The sequence below is a fragment of the Pelobates fuscus genome, chromosome 4 (assembly GCF_036172605.1).
Source record: "Pelobates fuscus isolate aPelFus1 chromosome 4, aPelFus1.pri, whole genome shotgun sequence".
In the NCBI taxonomy this organism is placed as follows: Eukaryota; Metazoa; Chordata; class Amphibia; order Anura; family Pelobatidae; genus Pelobates; species Pelobates fuscus.
In genome coordinates this window covers 318,059,921-318,075,125 of record NC_086320.1, presented here as the reverse complement: position 1 = coordinate 318,075,125, position 15,205 = coordinate 318,059,921, and the positions used below count along the sequence as shown (strand labels likewise).

Genomic DNA, 15,205 nt, shown 5'->3' with positions numbered 1-15,205 from the left:
ATGGAAAATACATGACGCTCAGCCAGACTAAGGCAGTATATATTTTATGAAAAACAATAAAAATGGCAAATAATTGGGCTATTTGCTAAAGTGAGAGTTCAAAGATAATTCAGTTTTAAGGCCAATAGAACTGACTTCAAAGTCAAAGGCCAGAGTAGGTGAACTGAAAGCATAGCTGATTGAGCAAATTTTTCCAGTTTGACTATTTTGACCTTAAATTTTAAATCCACTTTGAATTATCACTTTCGTGAATAAATAACCCTGTTGGTGAATAACCTATAAGTGTAAAACACAAAAGCTAAAAATAATTATTTATGTCAAGCAGCAGACCAAAACTGTGTGACAATTCTCTCTGTTACAAGTAATACAATAGTGACTTGCAGATTAGTATACAGTATATACCGTATATACTCGAGTATAAGCCGAGTTTTTCAGCACATTTTTTGTGCTGAAAAACCCCAACTCGGCTTATACTCGAGTCAATTGTCTGTATTATGGCAATTTGCATTGCCATAATACAGACTGACTGGGGCTGCAGAGAGATGTTACTTACCTTTCCTGCAGCTCCTGTCAGCTCTCTCCTCCTCCGCCGGTCCGTTCAGCTCTTCTGTCAGCTCACAGTGTAAATCTCGCGAGAGCCGCGGCTCTCGCGAGATTTACACTGGGAGCTGACCGAGGTGCTGAACGGACCGGCGGAAGAGGAGAGAGCTGACAGGAGCTGCAGGAAAGGTAAGTAACATCTCTCTGCAGCCCCCACAGCACCCTCCTACACAGTGCCCATCCACTGGACCACCAGGGAAGGAGAGCCCCCCTCCCTGGCCAGCTAGCAAGCAGGGAGGGGGGACGAAAAAATTTATATATGTTAATAAAAAAATAATAATAAAATTAAATATAATAATAAAATAAAAAAATAATAATAATAAAAAAATGTAATGAAACAAAAAAAATATTAAAATAATAATTAAAAAATAAAAAATGCCCGCCCCCCACCAAGGCTCTGCATCACACTCTGCATTACACACACACATACACACACTGCATTCATACACACACACACTGCATTCATACACACACACACTGCATTCATACACACACACTGCATTCATACACACACACTGCACTCATACACACACACTGCACTCATACACACACACTGCACTCATGCACACACACTGCATTCATACACACACACTGCATTCATACACACACACTGCATTCATACACACACACAGCACTCATACACACAGCATTCTCATACACACACACTGCACTCATACACACAGCATTCATACACACACACACTGCATTCATACACACACTGCACTCATACACACACACTGCACTCATACACAGCATTCTCATACACACACACTGCACTCATACACACAGCATTCTCATACACACACACTGCATTCATATACACACACTGCATTCATATACACACACTGCATTCTCATACACACACACTGCATTCTCATACACACACACTGCATTCTCATACACACAGTGCATTCATTATATACACACACTGTAAATAAATATTCAATTAATATAATTTTTTAAGGATCTAATTTTATTTAGAAATTTACCAGCAGCTGCTGCATTTCCCACCCTAGTCTTATACTCGAGTCAATAAGTTTTCCCAGTTTTTTGGGGTAAAATTAGGGGCCTCGGCTTATATTCGGGTCGGCTTATACTCGAGTATATACGGTAGTATACAGCCCTCAAACAATAGATAGATAGATACTTACTGTGTGAGAACAGATTTAAATATTGACTGACTTTTAAGGTGCAAACAGTACAGGGTTCATTCATTTGACAAAAAAAAGGATGTGGTTGACTGCAGAAGATAGAAATTTATGTGAAACAAAGTGTTAGGTTAACTATATACATACACTTATTGGATATCAATTCATTCATTTGACATATCATTGCTTTAAGCCTCTATTTACCAATATTAATAGGTGTGTGTTTTATCCTGATAAAAGGACAGCTGTAATGTAAACCACTGCCAGGTTAGCAATGACTACAATAAATTATATTTTCACTGTATTGGATTGCATATTATTCTTTTATTAAGTTTGCATATTCTTAGGACACATTCTTAGGACACATTTAATGAAAATATATATATTTTTAGATCCAGTCTGCAGAAAAAGATAAGGAAATAATGGCTCTTTCACATAATGTTGAAATGCTCCTTAATGAGAGAAAAAAACTGGAGAATGATAGGAAGGTAAGATCTGGTCTAACTGCACACGAATAATGCCTAGCTAATGATGTCATAAAAGAACCTATGCCTGCTTCCTAACTGCACACCAATAATGCCTAGCTAATGATGTCATTATAGAACCTATGCCTGCTTTCTAACTGCACACCAATAATGCCTAGCTAATGATGTCATTATAGAACCTATGCCTGCTTTCTAACTGCACACCAATAATGCCTAGCTAATGTCATTATAGAACCTATGCCTGCTTTCTAACTGCAGACCAATAATGCCTAGCTAGTGATATCATAATATAACCTATGCCTGCATTTCCTTACTATGCACTCATACACAGCATTCTCATACACACACACTGCACTCATACACACAGCATTCTCATACACACACACTACACTCATACACACAGCATTCATACACACAGCATTCATACACACACTGCACTCATACACACACACACACTGCACTCATACACACACACACACTGCACTCATACACACACACTGCATTCATACACACACACTGCACTCATACACACACACTGCATTCATACACACACACTGCACTCATACACACAGCATTCTCATACACACACACTGCACTCATACACACAGCATTCTCATACACACACACTACACTCATACACACAGCATTCATACACACAGCATTCATACACACACTGCACTCATACACACACACACACTGCACTCATACACACACACACACTGCATTCATACACACACACTGCATTCATACACACACACTGCACTCATACACACACACTGCACTCATACACACAGCATTCTCATACACACACACTGCACTCATACACACAGCATTCATACACACACACACAGCATTCATACACACACACTGCATTCATAAACACACTGCACTCATACACACACTGCACTCATACACAGCATTCTCATACACACACACTGCACTCATACACAGCATTCTCATACACACACTGCACTCATACACAGCATTCTCATACACCCACACACTGCACTCATAGACACAGCATTCTCATACACACACACTGCATTCATATACACACACTGCATTCATATACACACTGCATTCTCATACACACACACTGCATTCTCATACACACACTGTAAATAAATATTCAATTAATATAATTTTTTAAGGATCTAATTTTATTTAGAAATTTACCAGCAGCTGCTGCATTTCCCACCCTAGTCTTATACTCGAGTCAATAAGTTTTCCCAGTTTTTTGGGGTAAAATTAGGGGCCTCGGCTTATATTCGGGTCGGCTTATACTCGAGTATATACGGTAGTTATAGTGCCTGGAGTTCCCTGGCACTTTACTAATGAATTAGAGTCCCTTGCTTCCCATATCCTCAACCCCACTGAAGCTATGGCTAAGGATGAGATTACACACTTCCTTGTAGCCCTACTAATTTGTAACTGCAATGGCACTGTGATAAGCTGATACTCTCAGCCAATCACAGCCGCCTATTGCTGCTCAGGCTAATGCTTCCTCATTAGCCCAAGCAGCACAGAGTAAATGGGCAGCTGGCAACTGTTCTTTAGCATTAAAAGTTAAACCGGGTTTATTGCTGAATGGAAGGACTGCCCCTTTGAACACCGGACACTATAATCACTTCAGTGAGATGAAGCAGTTATGGTCCTACAGTATCCCTTTACATTTTTAATGATCATAATTATTCTTGACAACTACCTACATATCCCAGTAGGACATCCAGGTAGGAGTACTCACAACGTCAACTAAAAGAAGTTCTGATGAATTAGTAGATTTGTGGCAAACATGGGACTTGAAGATGTCTTTTTGCATGTTTTTTCAATAAATTATCTCAATATAGGGGTGGCAAGTAAGCTCCAGAATGGAGGATCGTAAAAAAGAGGGAGTGACTCTTCTTCTAGCCATAACTAATTACTTAATAATCTTTTTTTTTTTATATTCTTAATTTTAGAAGTGCATAGTTTAACATTCACATGTATGTAGACATTTCATAAAGTACAACAGCAATTGCAAAAGGTAGAGACTTGACATGAAATGTTGGATAAACTGCGCATTTTTGGTAATAAGAGGAAACCTCAAATACACAGTTCTCTCAAATGAAGCAAAACGAGGAAGACAAACTATAGCTTAGAACTGTAGAGAGATACATGATGCTGAATACTGGTACCACTGGGTCTTGTAATATTAACTATGCCATGAAAGAGCATTTGGGGAACTATGAGCAAGTATAGCAGTGGAGGCATTGCAGGCAACGATCCGGAGGTAAGCTGCCCGACTGCAAGCTATACTGTCCAGTCAGCCTATGCCTAGGGGTGGTAAGTCACTTTTTCCGCTGCCATCAGCTATCTCTTTTGGGGCCCCCCAGTCAGTACAAGCTTGTGTGCAGTATAGTGCCATTACCCACTGGGCGACGGCAGGACACCAAGCGGTAGCTTGCTTTCAGCGGATCTTGGGAAGCTGGTATAGCGGGTATAGAAAAGGCAGGATGCGTTGTGGGAGTGCATGCTTGTATGCCCGACATCGGATTGGAGGTGCGAGTGTAGGGCCGGAGGCGAAGTGCGGACCCCAACGAGGCTGTCTCCTGCGTCCTCTCCGTGGAACCCTTCCTTGAGCACGTGGGGGAGGCCCACTCAGGCGGCGCGGCCCAGCACAGTGGACCCGATGTGCATCAGGTCGGCTTATAAGCTTGGGGGTAAGTTCCCTTTTGGCAAGTTTAGCCCAGAAGGCAGCACAGATGCGGTCGAAATTTAGGAGAAGAGAGTCCGTCGGTGAAGGTGACCGCGGGATTGTGTCTCCGGCTATAGGGCTCATCTTGGTAGCCATCTTGGGAGATAGGTCTCAACCCTCTGGTTCAGCTGCAAGCTGTGTGTCAGCGTGATCCCAACACCAGTGGGGACCGGGATAACCCCCACCGGTCCAAAGGGGGAGGAGGGGGAACAGGACCCTGAGCAAGCGGTTTCAATTCAAGGCTGGGGATCGGCCGTCTCCCTCACCTCTTGTGTGATTGTAGGCCGCAGGAGAGTCGAGCATGGGCACAAAATCGCCTGTTACGGGTAAAGTAGTCGCGGAGAGGCTCTAGGGGGACTCCTCAAGATTGCCTGTAGGATTTTCCCCCAGATATAGTGTAGTTTTCGTCGGTTTTAGCGCTGAGTAGGTTAATATATTGAGGAGCTCTAGCACCATGTGACCGTCCTGATCGGCTGTCAGACCCCGCCCCCCTAATAATCTTATCTTAATCATGCAGTTTACATTATTTGATTGTAATATAGAAATCATCCGCTGTGCATACTGGAAGAAAAGTAGAATAGGCTTTCTTATGCCTTAATTCAGGTTTTATCTAGATATTTTGTATCACATTTTCAGTTTCAGTGTTTGTCATTTGTGCTGTCATGTTCCATATAATGGATCACTATAATATAATGGATGTGCTGGAGTAATGTTTTGTTCAGATATATAATGCTAGCACTAACTTACACTAATAATTAAGCCTGTATTGCTATTCACTTCTTCCAGGAACTAGAGATAAATTTGGAGAAACTATCAGAAAGAGCTGCAAGTGGACAGAATTTGGCAAGTGGGGGTCAGAGTGGTGGCCAGAGTTTGCAGTTTTATGATGCTTACTGTGATGAACATAGGGCAGTGCCCATCATCCCTGTCCAACAACCTATTCTGCAGTTTGGGAATCCTTATGCAACACAAGCAACAAGAGGTGGGTTCACAGTCCATCCAAGGTGTTGCACTGCAGTATATCATTCAGGAATACTGTGGAAAGACAGGAGCAGTGTCAATAAACCTTCTAATAAAAAGAACAGAATTTATTGATGTCACACACGTGTTGTGGCCTGCCGTTACAGTATGAGCTTTAAAAACACATTTCCAGCATTGAACAGTTTTTATAGTGTCAGAGGTACTGCCATTGGCAAATGAGCAGAATCATCCATGGCTGCCATGATGCATGTTCCAGGATGTTACATTTACTCACCTACCTCTGTTCCCTACTACCCAGCTCCTACCTTATTAGCTCTTCTTTGGAATCACGGCAGTCCTTTCTAAAGTTAGGTGCATCTCCCTCATCACATTAACACAAGGTTTATTTGCCGGTGCATCAGTGTGTAAAGGGGGTAATATATCGGTCACTCAGTTCCAATATTAATCTGTCAAAGTTTAAGGTGCTGGTAGTGTGTCGCTCACTAGGGAATAATCAAAGCAGCAACAGTTCATTGCCGTGCCTACACTATAGATGTTGTGAAGGCAAGCAGGAGAACTACATGGGAAATAGCTATCCTGCTCCTGGCCAGGCAAGTATGCAAGCTGGGCCATTGGCATTGTGCTTATGACTTAAGAATTGATTGACATTTAGGGAAGTTGTTTTTATTTATTTTTAAAGTAACACATTTGCTAGGACAATATATGGAAATACATGCTGGGCCTTTCTAAAGTTTCTGGAAGAGCATTCAAGAACTACTTTACAGAACACGTTCTTAAAAATGTCCTTTTTTCCTTGAGGTCAGATGGAGCTGACGGTGCGTTTAAACCAGAGGATTTCAAGGCACTACCTGTTGGGCCACCAGCAAGGGCCAACACATGGGGGCTGGAAGACAAGGTTGTGTGTAGCCAGCCTGCTCGCAACCTGAGTCGACCGGATGGCTTGGAAGATCCCGACGATAACAGTGTAAGTCAGATAACTAGTCCTAGAATTCCAGTTATCTCTATTGATCAGATTAACTCACAAATGCCTATCACTTAATGATATATATAGTATTGTAAAAGTAAACCACTGAGTTTCTTGTTGCACTTATTTAAGAGGTCCTATATATCTCACTGCCTGAACTTGTGATTCAAAAATCTTTGATGTGATGGAAAAAGAGCTATGATTTATGAATTGACTTCAGTGTTCTCTGAAAAGAAAAGTAGATCATTTATAACGTGGTATGGTTGTTGGCTTGCTCATTCTGTTGCTTACTGGGAGACATCATAAATGAATGCAGCTGGTTCTCATCTATTTGTCAGCATGGGAATGTAACTGCATCGTGAGTCTAGGGGAAAAGGTTGAAGGACGTGACATTTTGATATCATTGCTTTTAATACCCAGCTCATTAAACAATTAACTCTGTCTTTGGGTTAAGCCTGTCTTTGTGTTTTCCAAATACGTGATTAAACTCTGTTATTTATCTTCATTTAAAAAGCCATTAACAAAGTTGCATATAACATTTAAATTGGTAAGGAGTCACTTCAGATCACTGACTCTTATTAGCTGACTTGAGAATTGTCACTTTAAAAACAAAAAAAAGGATTTTTAAAGCCCACATAACCTTTTAGAAATGCCTAAATCCTTGATTTTTTGGGGGCAATTATATTAGTAAAATATCTTCTCTTTGTCACACGGACATGAGTGGTAATTGTGCCCTTGTGTGGAACATGGAACATCAAGTATACTTTTTTTTTATTCTTTGCAAGAGTGGCACCCTAAATTAAATTGAAATGTCACTATGTTTGTTAGATTTGCACTTCCACATTTCTTTTGGAGGACTTTTCGGTCTTGGCAAGTCACAGCTGATGAGGAATACTTATCTGTTGAGTATTGTGATCTTTGCAGTACAGCAGTATCATGACCTGTTTCTCATTTAGTCTAGTTTGCTGCATTTAATTGCTATTAACCTTTTGCTGAAACAGATAAGTGCCTAGACAGGCATGATGTTAGCCTTTGTGCTCAGCACCCATAATAGAGAAAATTGTACGTCTCCCTCTTTCGTTCAGGTCCTCCGTATGTCTGATTGAAGATAATTAGGATGCCTGTCACAAGTTCTGCTGCTTGTCTTAAGGTCTAAACTGTTGGCTCGCTGATGTTAGCCACCTTTACCTCGTACTTTGCATAGCTAATCATACTGTTCTGGCAGAGACGTTTCATACGACAGGTGCGTTTCTGCTCCAGTCGTCAGGGGCATTTTAATTAGCAGAGTGCTCTTTCCAAGCTGCTGTTTTGCCCTCTAACAAAACCTACAGAATCTGCTCCGTGGTCTTGTGATCATTTGCTGACAAGCTTTGGCTATGTAGCAAGTTGCGAAGGGCTGCTATACTCCATTTTTCTCTTTTCCATTTAATATTTCCAATTTTTTTTTTTTTTTTAGAAATTATTATTTAGAAAAAATTTAATTAATATAACTTGTTTTAGCCATGGGTGTGCAGAATAACTAAAAGCAGACACCGATATAGTGTCTCCGCTTTGTTCTATATGTTATGTGTGGACCAACGTATCATACACAATAAAAATTAAACTGAAAAAAGGTAAACAGTATAAAGAAAAGTAAACAAATTAAACAGGTAGCTGGAGTGCTATTTGCGGCCCGGTCAGAGCCCACGTCTGGAGTTACTGTCTGCCCTCAGCTGGTGTCAATGTCCCATGTGCTGCGTGGCCCGCTTCCTGAGCCTGTGGGTGGGGGTATGCCGAGTTTCTTAAGAAACTCCTCTGTGTCGTCCGCAGAGGTGAGTGGGTAGGTGCGGCCATCTTTGGTGGCTTGGAGAGTTCGAGAGGGGCCCCATTTATAGGCGATGCCCGTAGTGCGCAGGGTCTGTGTGACTTCTTTGAGGGATCCCCTCCATTGTAGTGTCGAGCGGCATAAATCCTGCAGAAATATTAGTTGCATGTCCTCGAAGCCATAAGGCGTCTTGTTTCTTACTGCCTCTTGGACCGCCGCTCTGTCTCGGGTAAGTACAAAGCGTACCAGGACATCGCGGGTAGCTCCAGCCGGGGCCCTGTTGGACTGTGCTAGGCGAAAACAGCCGTCCAGTTGTATATTTTTCACTGAACGTTGCGGCATAAGAGAGGTAAAGAGGCGCCTTAGGAAGTGTGGCAGCTCTTGGTCATCAACTGTTTCAGCGATACCTCTTATCTTGAGGTTTTTACGTCTTCGAGGGTCCTCCATGTTGTCCAGTTTAATCTGTAGGGCCCTGTGGGCAGCTTGCAGAGTGCAAATTTTCTCGTTGTTGGTGGGTTACCGTGGAGAGGTGTTCGTCCGTTGTCCCCTACTCGGCCGTTACCGCAGCGATGTCCTCGCGGATAATGTTGAGGTCCGCGTTAAAGAAGGCCCGTATGTTATTTAGGAGGGCCTGTATGTCTCCTTTTGTAGCCGGAGCCGACAGGTCCCCCGCTAGTGATGTGGGTAGGTGGCCCGTTGTGTGTGGTATTTTATCCAGGGCGTCCATGCCTTCCTCCTCGGAGGAGGTGTAGGGAGAGTCGAGTGGCGCCGCCATCTTAGGTTTAGGCCTCTGCTGCAGGAGGTCTCCAATGTTGCGAGAGCCTTCCCCGTTCAGGGTTTCAGCCTTTTAGCCTTTTTTCCCCATCTCGGGTGGAGTTTGTAGGGTCGGCGGTCGTCGATGTTGGGGTGATAATTCCCTCTTTATCTAATTCCGTGGGATATGCAGCGGGAGCTCAGTCGCCGTGCGTCTGCTCCCTTCGGTGTCTAGGCCACGCCCCCTTTCTAGTAGTTTTTATCTGCACTATTATCTCACTTTGTTTATTTTCTCACAATTATTATCCAGACTGATTTTTTTATACAGCTCCATCCATTGTGTGTGGGTTAAGAGGATTCTTCACAGGAATGTAGAGCTTTTATACTTTTCCACCAACTGCTGTACATTCTTCATATATTTGCATGTCTTTCGAGCCTTTCTGAAATAATTGAGAGATCAAATGCAAAAACATAAATAGTATTAATTAAGAGATCCATATTAACATGAAAGATATGTATTCATCAAGTTCATGCGCAGAGTATGATACAGTCCATAGCTGGAATTGGTGAAGCACACAGAACTGCCAAACAGACAGATGTCTTTTGGCAAATGAATACAAGTTTAATGTTCCGCTGCTCCTGCTGTGCACAATGGTCTCTGTACTACTTGTCTGTACGGCACGACTCAGATCCACCAAAGGAACATGCTGTGTATTATTGTTTTATTCCCACAAAGTGTGCAGCTTCTTTGTTTCTTTTTTTTTTTTTTTTTTTTTTATTCTTTATTTTTGTAGTGCGGGTGGGTACAGAGTTACTTCAAACGCCACAGCAGCATGTATCAACGTAGAACAGCATATAGAAGAGTTTAACTGTGGCATGCATAATCGCACAATTTTTTTGTTTGTTTTAATACGATCGCTAGGTTTATCAAGCTAAGAAGTTGCACATACTTTCGATAGATAACAAGCCAGTAACTTATAATTAGTGATGTATATAGCATGCATAAACATAATATATAGCATGGTTTAAAGAGTAAATGAAAAAGGTTTTGCTGGTCTATATAGCTAAACATGCTTTTCTATGTGGTAGACAAAATAAACTTGAATCTTGCTAAATTTCGTTCTGTGTCGTGATATGGGTGAATTAGCTAGACAAACGTTTAGTCTCGCGTACAGTTGTAATCCACATTAGCTAGTGTAGGCTGATTAGAGAAATTTTAAAGCATATTTTTCCAAAAATTTGGCAGATTCAAATAGTCCAGCATACATATGTGAGAGTTCAAATGGGGCACAGAGGGCTGTGTGACAGAGGGTACTATGCCTGGCTTTGAGTCCTGTTCCCCCTGGAGGTCAGCCGATGCCGTGTTGGGGCTGTGGTAGCCGGTGCGGCTGGTGTATTCTCGGAGCGCGCAGCAGGCCCGTGTCGAGAGGCTTCTGGGCAGCAAGGGATGGGCCTTGTCGCTGGGTCAGATGCCCCCCTGCTTGTGTGTGTGCTAGCATTTTTGATTCACAGACCTGGGGACATGTCGGTGCCGGATCTGATCTCCTCCGGGGGTAGGCGGTGGAGTCTGGTAGTGTCTGACTCCGGTTGCGGTTGGCCTGTGTCCGGCGTAGGTGAGGCGGTGAAGTGGTATCTCTTGGAGCGCTCTGCCCAGGTAGAGTTGTGGCAGGGGGTTGTGCCGCTTGTGGTGTCTTGCGCTTGTGGGGCGTGCGGTGTACTGTTCGCCGCCTAGATGGGGTTTCTGCCGCAGGTGCCTGTGAGAGCGTTGGCGTACCATGCAGTAGGTAGGCGAGGCTGTCTGGGGCTTTAAGGCTTCCCCTTGCTCCCCTTCTCCGCAGGGTCTGACAGGGCCCATCCCGGCCTGGTCTCGGTGCCATAGAGGCGTTGCTCGCATGAGGGTAGGCAGATAATTGTGATGCCGGTTCTCGTCCAGCTCAGAGTACCAGCTTCTCCTGCAGCCTCGTCCAAAAGTCTGCAAACAGTTGGTCGATGCGGGCTGGCAGGTCGTCGCTCAGTAGCTGTGGGCCAGCTTGGTGCCCTTGTGTCTTTCCCCTGCAGGCAGCCGCCATGTTGAGTAGGTGCTGTGACTCTTTGAGTGCAGCGTTGTCCGCCATTTTGGAGGCCTCAACTCCCGCCTTGTTTGGTAGGGTCGGTGCTTCTCCGGGTGGGGACCGGGTCCATGGGGGGGGGGGGGGGGGATTTTTGTGTAATTGTCGCTTGCGGCTGTTTGCACGTGGCGGGGAAGCGGCCGTCTTCCCTCGCCACCTCTCAAGGTAGGCCCCATGCTGCCATTTTGGCGTCCGGTCTTCCCGGTCGTCGGTTTTGGTCTCACCGGGTTCCAGTGGGTGACCCCCATGTCATGGGCTCCTTTATAGGAGGATTGTGCCATTACAGCCTGAGTAGTGGGCAGATTTGTAGCTCTTGTGGCAGGAGCTCCTACAGAGCACGTCCTGCCAGCTTGCCAGCCAGGCTCCGCCCCCTTCTTTGTTTCTTTTAAAGAACGCAGTGTCTTTATTCATTTTTTTTATTTTTATTTTTTTACAATAAATGTGTTTGTTTCTGCTAAGAAACATATTTTGCTGTATGGCTCCTGCAATGCAGTACCACAACAATGAAAAGCATTGGTTATAAGAATGACATGACATTTAGTAAAATACTATTTTAATAATTGTTCCATAGTTCATTTGCAATTATGGTAGTTCTTTAAGTGTCTGAAATAGGACCTTCATTTTGGACCATTAATGTTTTTCAATGAAGTGGTCTGGGTGCCAGGTCCCCCTAGTTTTAACCCTGCAGCTGAAAACATAGCAGTTTTCTGACAGCCACTAGAGGCGCTTCCGCGATTTACACGTAAATGACACTTATTGAATGTCCCCTTGGAGTCCAGCGTCAAATAAGATCCCCATAGGAAAGCACTTAGTAATGGGTTTTGAATGCACGCGCGCCTCTGACTCCACTCGGGAGCTTACGTTGGTGGGGGAGGAGAGGTCACCAGCGCTGAGATAGCCGGTGCTGGATTAAGGTAAGTGGCTGAAGGGGTTTTAACTCCTACAGTGCCGAGGGAGGGGGCACTCCAAGAACCTATAGTGCCAGGAAACAGGGTTTGTTTCCTGGCACTATAGGATCCCTTTAAGAAAATTAAATTCCTACCTAAGAACCAAGTTGCAGCAACCATCCCCAAAAGTGGTCAGATGTATGTGGTGTCAGGTGTGACCTAAACATTTTGGGCAAGTCAAGAACGTTCTGCTTAGAACTATGTTTAATGCGTTTTATTTGTGCTTTAGTTTAGTAATTATTATTATATGTTTTCTTCACTTTTTTAGGATGATGATGATGTCATTTTCCATCTGGACCAGGACGATCCCAGCTTTTCTGGACAAGAGCAAGCTAGTTTCTGCTTTGATCCAAGGTAGTCTTTAAAGGTTTACTATTTGTGTTCAGACTAAACATTAATTCTTGCTGTTTGTATGTAGTAATGCAGTAAAGATCAGAAATATATGACGATGATTGAGTGCAATGGATAAGTTTTGTATCCTGGCCAGTAACTGACATTTTGTGTGTTTTTTTTTTTCCAGATATGCTATGCAGAAGAAGTGCCCTCTATGCTCTTTGGTATTTCCTCCTAATTTTGATCAAGTTCAGTTTGAAGCTCACGTTGAAAGTCACTGGAAGGTGTGCCCTATGTGTAACGAGCAATTTCCTCCAGACTGCGACCAACAGATCTTTGAGAAGCATGTTCAGACACACTTCGATGGCAATGTCTTGAATTTTGATTAAACGCCTTTGCTTTGTGTTTGAAAAGTGGCGGTGAGAAGTTCACCTTAAAAACTAAAAGTAAAACCTAGCTTAAAGCACCACGTATAGTGTGAGAAATGCTCTGCATTGTAATTTCAGTTAAAATCTGTTTTGGATATTCCTTTCTTTATATTTTGTAATTTATCATGCTGAGATTTCATCTTTATATATCCAACAGAAACCTTTAGTGTTCCATGTGTGTCCAAGTCTAATGCAACTAATCTCAATTTCTTGTTGTATTGGAATTACACAGAGCTGAACTCACTGTTGTGTTTATCCTACCAGCGGCAGTTTACAGCATGCCTTTAAATCCCACGACCCAGTTTTGTGTTACACTTTATTTTGGTGAAGGGGATTGTCTGAAATAATGGAAGTTACACACTGCTTTCCTCTTTTTATTTCGTTCTGGGTAGAAATAAAACGTTAACTGCTTGTAAAATAGAATAATATTATCACTAGCCTTATAAACAACTTGCATCTAAATTCTGTAAAACTGGAAGGCTGGTGATTAAATTGATTCAAATCCAATACACTATACTACTGATAAGTCTGTAGGCTTATAATGATCTAAAATAATTTTAAAATATTTAGTATTTTCTACATCTTATAGAGTTAAAGTCGAATGGCAAAATGTATACTTAAAAGTATAAATAAATCCATCGTACAACATGGGTACATCTTTGAAAAAGACCTAAACATCTAGAAGAATGAGCACAATCGGTCTGTGTCCATTAATTTCCACTGTATTGACACATTCAAATACATTTTATGTACAAATTTGGGTTTTATCTGTACATCTTATCTATATTGTCTCCTGTTAATATTTATGACTTAGTATTGTGTTCTAATTTGCTTTCCAGGTTTTCATTCTGTATAATTTTGTTTTCAATAAAGGAAAATCCATATGTTTCTTGTGTTATTTTATTTTCAATTACCATGATGTGATATATACTGAAAAAATACAGAACGCATACTCCAAATGGTATAAAAGGCTTTAACTTGAAAATGTGACAAGCTGTGATTTGATGTTGGGTATATTTAGATAATGAAAGTGGAATTCAGTTTGTAAAATCTCTTACTCTGGGTAAATGCACACTCCTTGTTCTCCAGAAAAACTATTTCTGGAGAAATACTAAAGCTCAGATTGTAGAGAGAATCTCAAATGTAAGGCCTAAATGGAAAAACTGCAAAAATCTGTTATTTTTTCCAATGTGATAATTTTACGGAATATTTTTAATTCTATTCTCAATGCTTCACATAACCAGATATAACAGATCTCATATTATTTTATATTAAATATATGATTCCAGACATAGGAGGAGAAGACAATAGACATGGATTCATCTTTGCTAGCTCTGTGCTTCGTTTCACCATCCACTGCCACATTTCACCCAGATCTTAGCAAACCTCTTCCCAAGAGCATTTGGGCAGACTGCCATTGTGGTTTGTTTAACTGGCCTTTTCGCTCCCCCGGAGGTCACAGAATTCCATGGCAGTACCAGGTCAGTGTTACCAGAGACCAGTTTTTGCAGCCCATCTACAGACAATACACAGGCTGCTTTTACATTCCTGGTTGAGGAGACTGCTCCCCAGGAGGAAACATGTCATTCGCAACCATCAACTTGTTGCTGGACTTTATGTTCTGGGCCCCTTCAGGCAGGCAAGAGGAATCCCTGGCACATCCACAGCATAAGTCACTTCCACATTCCTGGGTGAGGAGACTGGCATCTGGTAGGACACTGCATGGAGCTTTACATTCATGACCACTGTTTTGTTGTTAAACATAATATTTGGGCCCCTTCAGCGTGTTAGTGGGCAAGATGAATTCCCATATTTAATCCTCATTTTAAGCCACATGTTCTCAAGCCAAAGAGTTGCAGTTCATGCAGCCACATTGTCACAGCCACCATTTTTAAAGTCCTCCTTCACCCTTGGTTCTTA

General features: G+C 42.4%; 1 protein-coding gene across 2 annotated transcripts in view; it reads left to right on the top strand.

Annotated features, from left to right (window-relative positions):
- TAX1BP1 (Tax1 binding protein 1) overlaps positions 1-14,173 on the top strand; it is a 100,585-nt gene extending 86,412 nt beyond the window's left edge. For both annotated transcript variants that reach the window (XM_063452334.1, XM_063452333.1), the window contains 5 exons: positions 2,141-2,236; positions 5,754-5,949; positions 6,752-6,912; positions 12,793-12,878; positions 13,045-14,173. In XM_063452334.1, the coding sequence (XP_063308404.1) occupies positions 2,141-2,236; positions 5,754-5,949; positions 6,752-6,912; positions 12,793-12,878; positions 13,045-13,246 (741 nt within the window). In that variant the 3' untranslated portion in view covers positions 13,247-14,173. The remainder of the gene's footprint in view (positions 1-2,140; positions 2,237-5,753; positions 5,950-6,751; positions 6,913-12,792; positions 12,879-13,044) is intronic.
- The last annotated feature ends 1,032 nt before the right edge of the window (positions 14,174-15,205 follow it).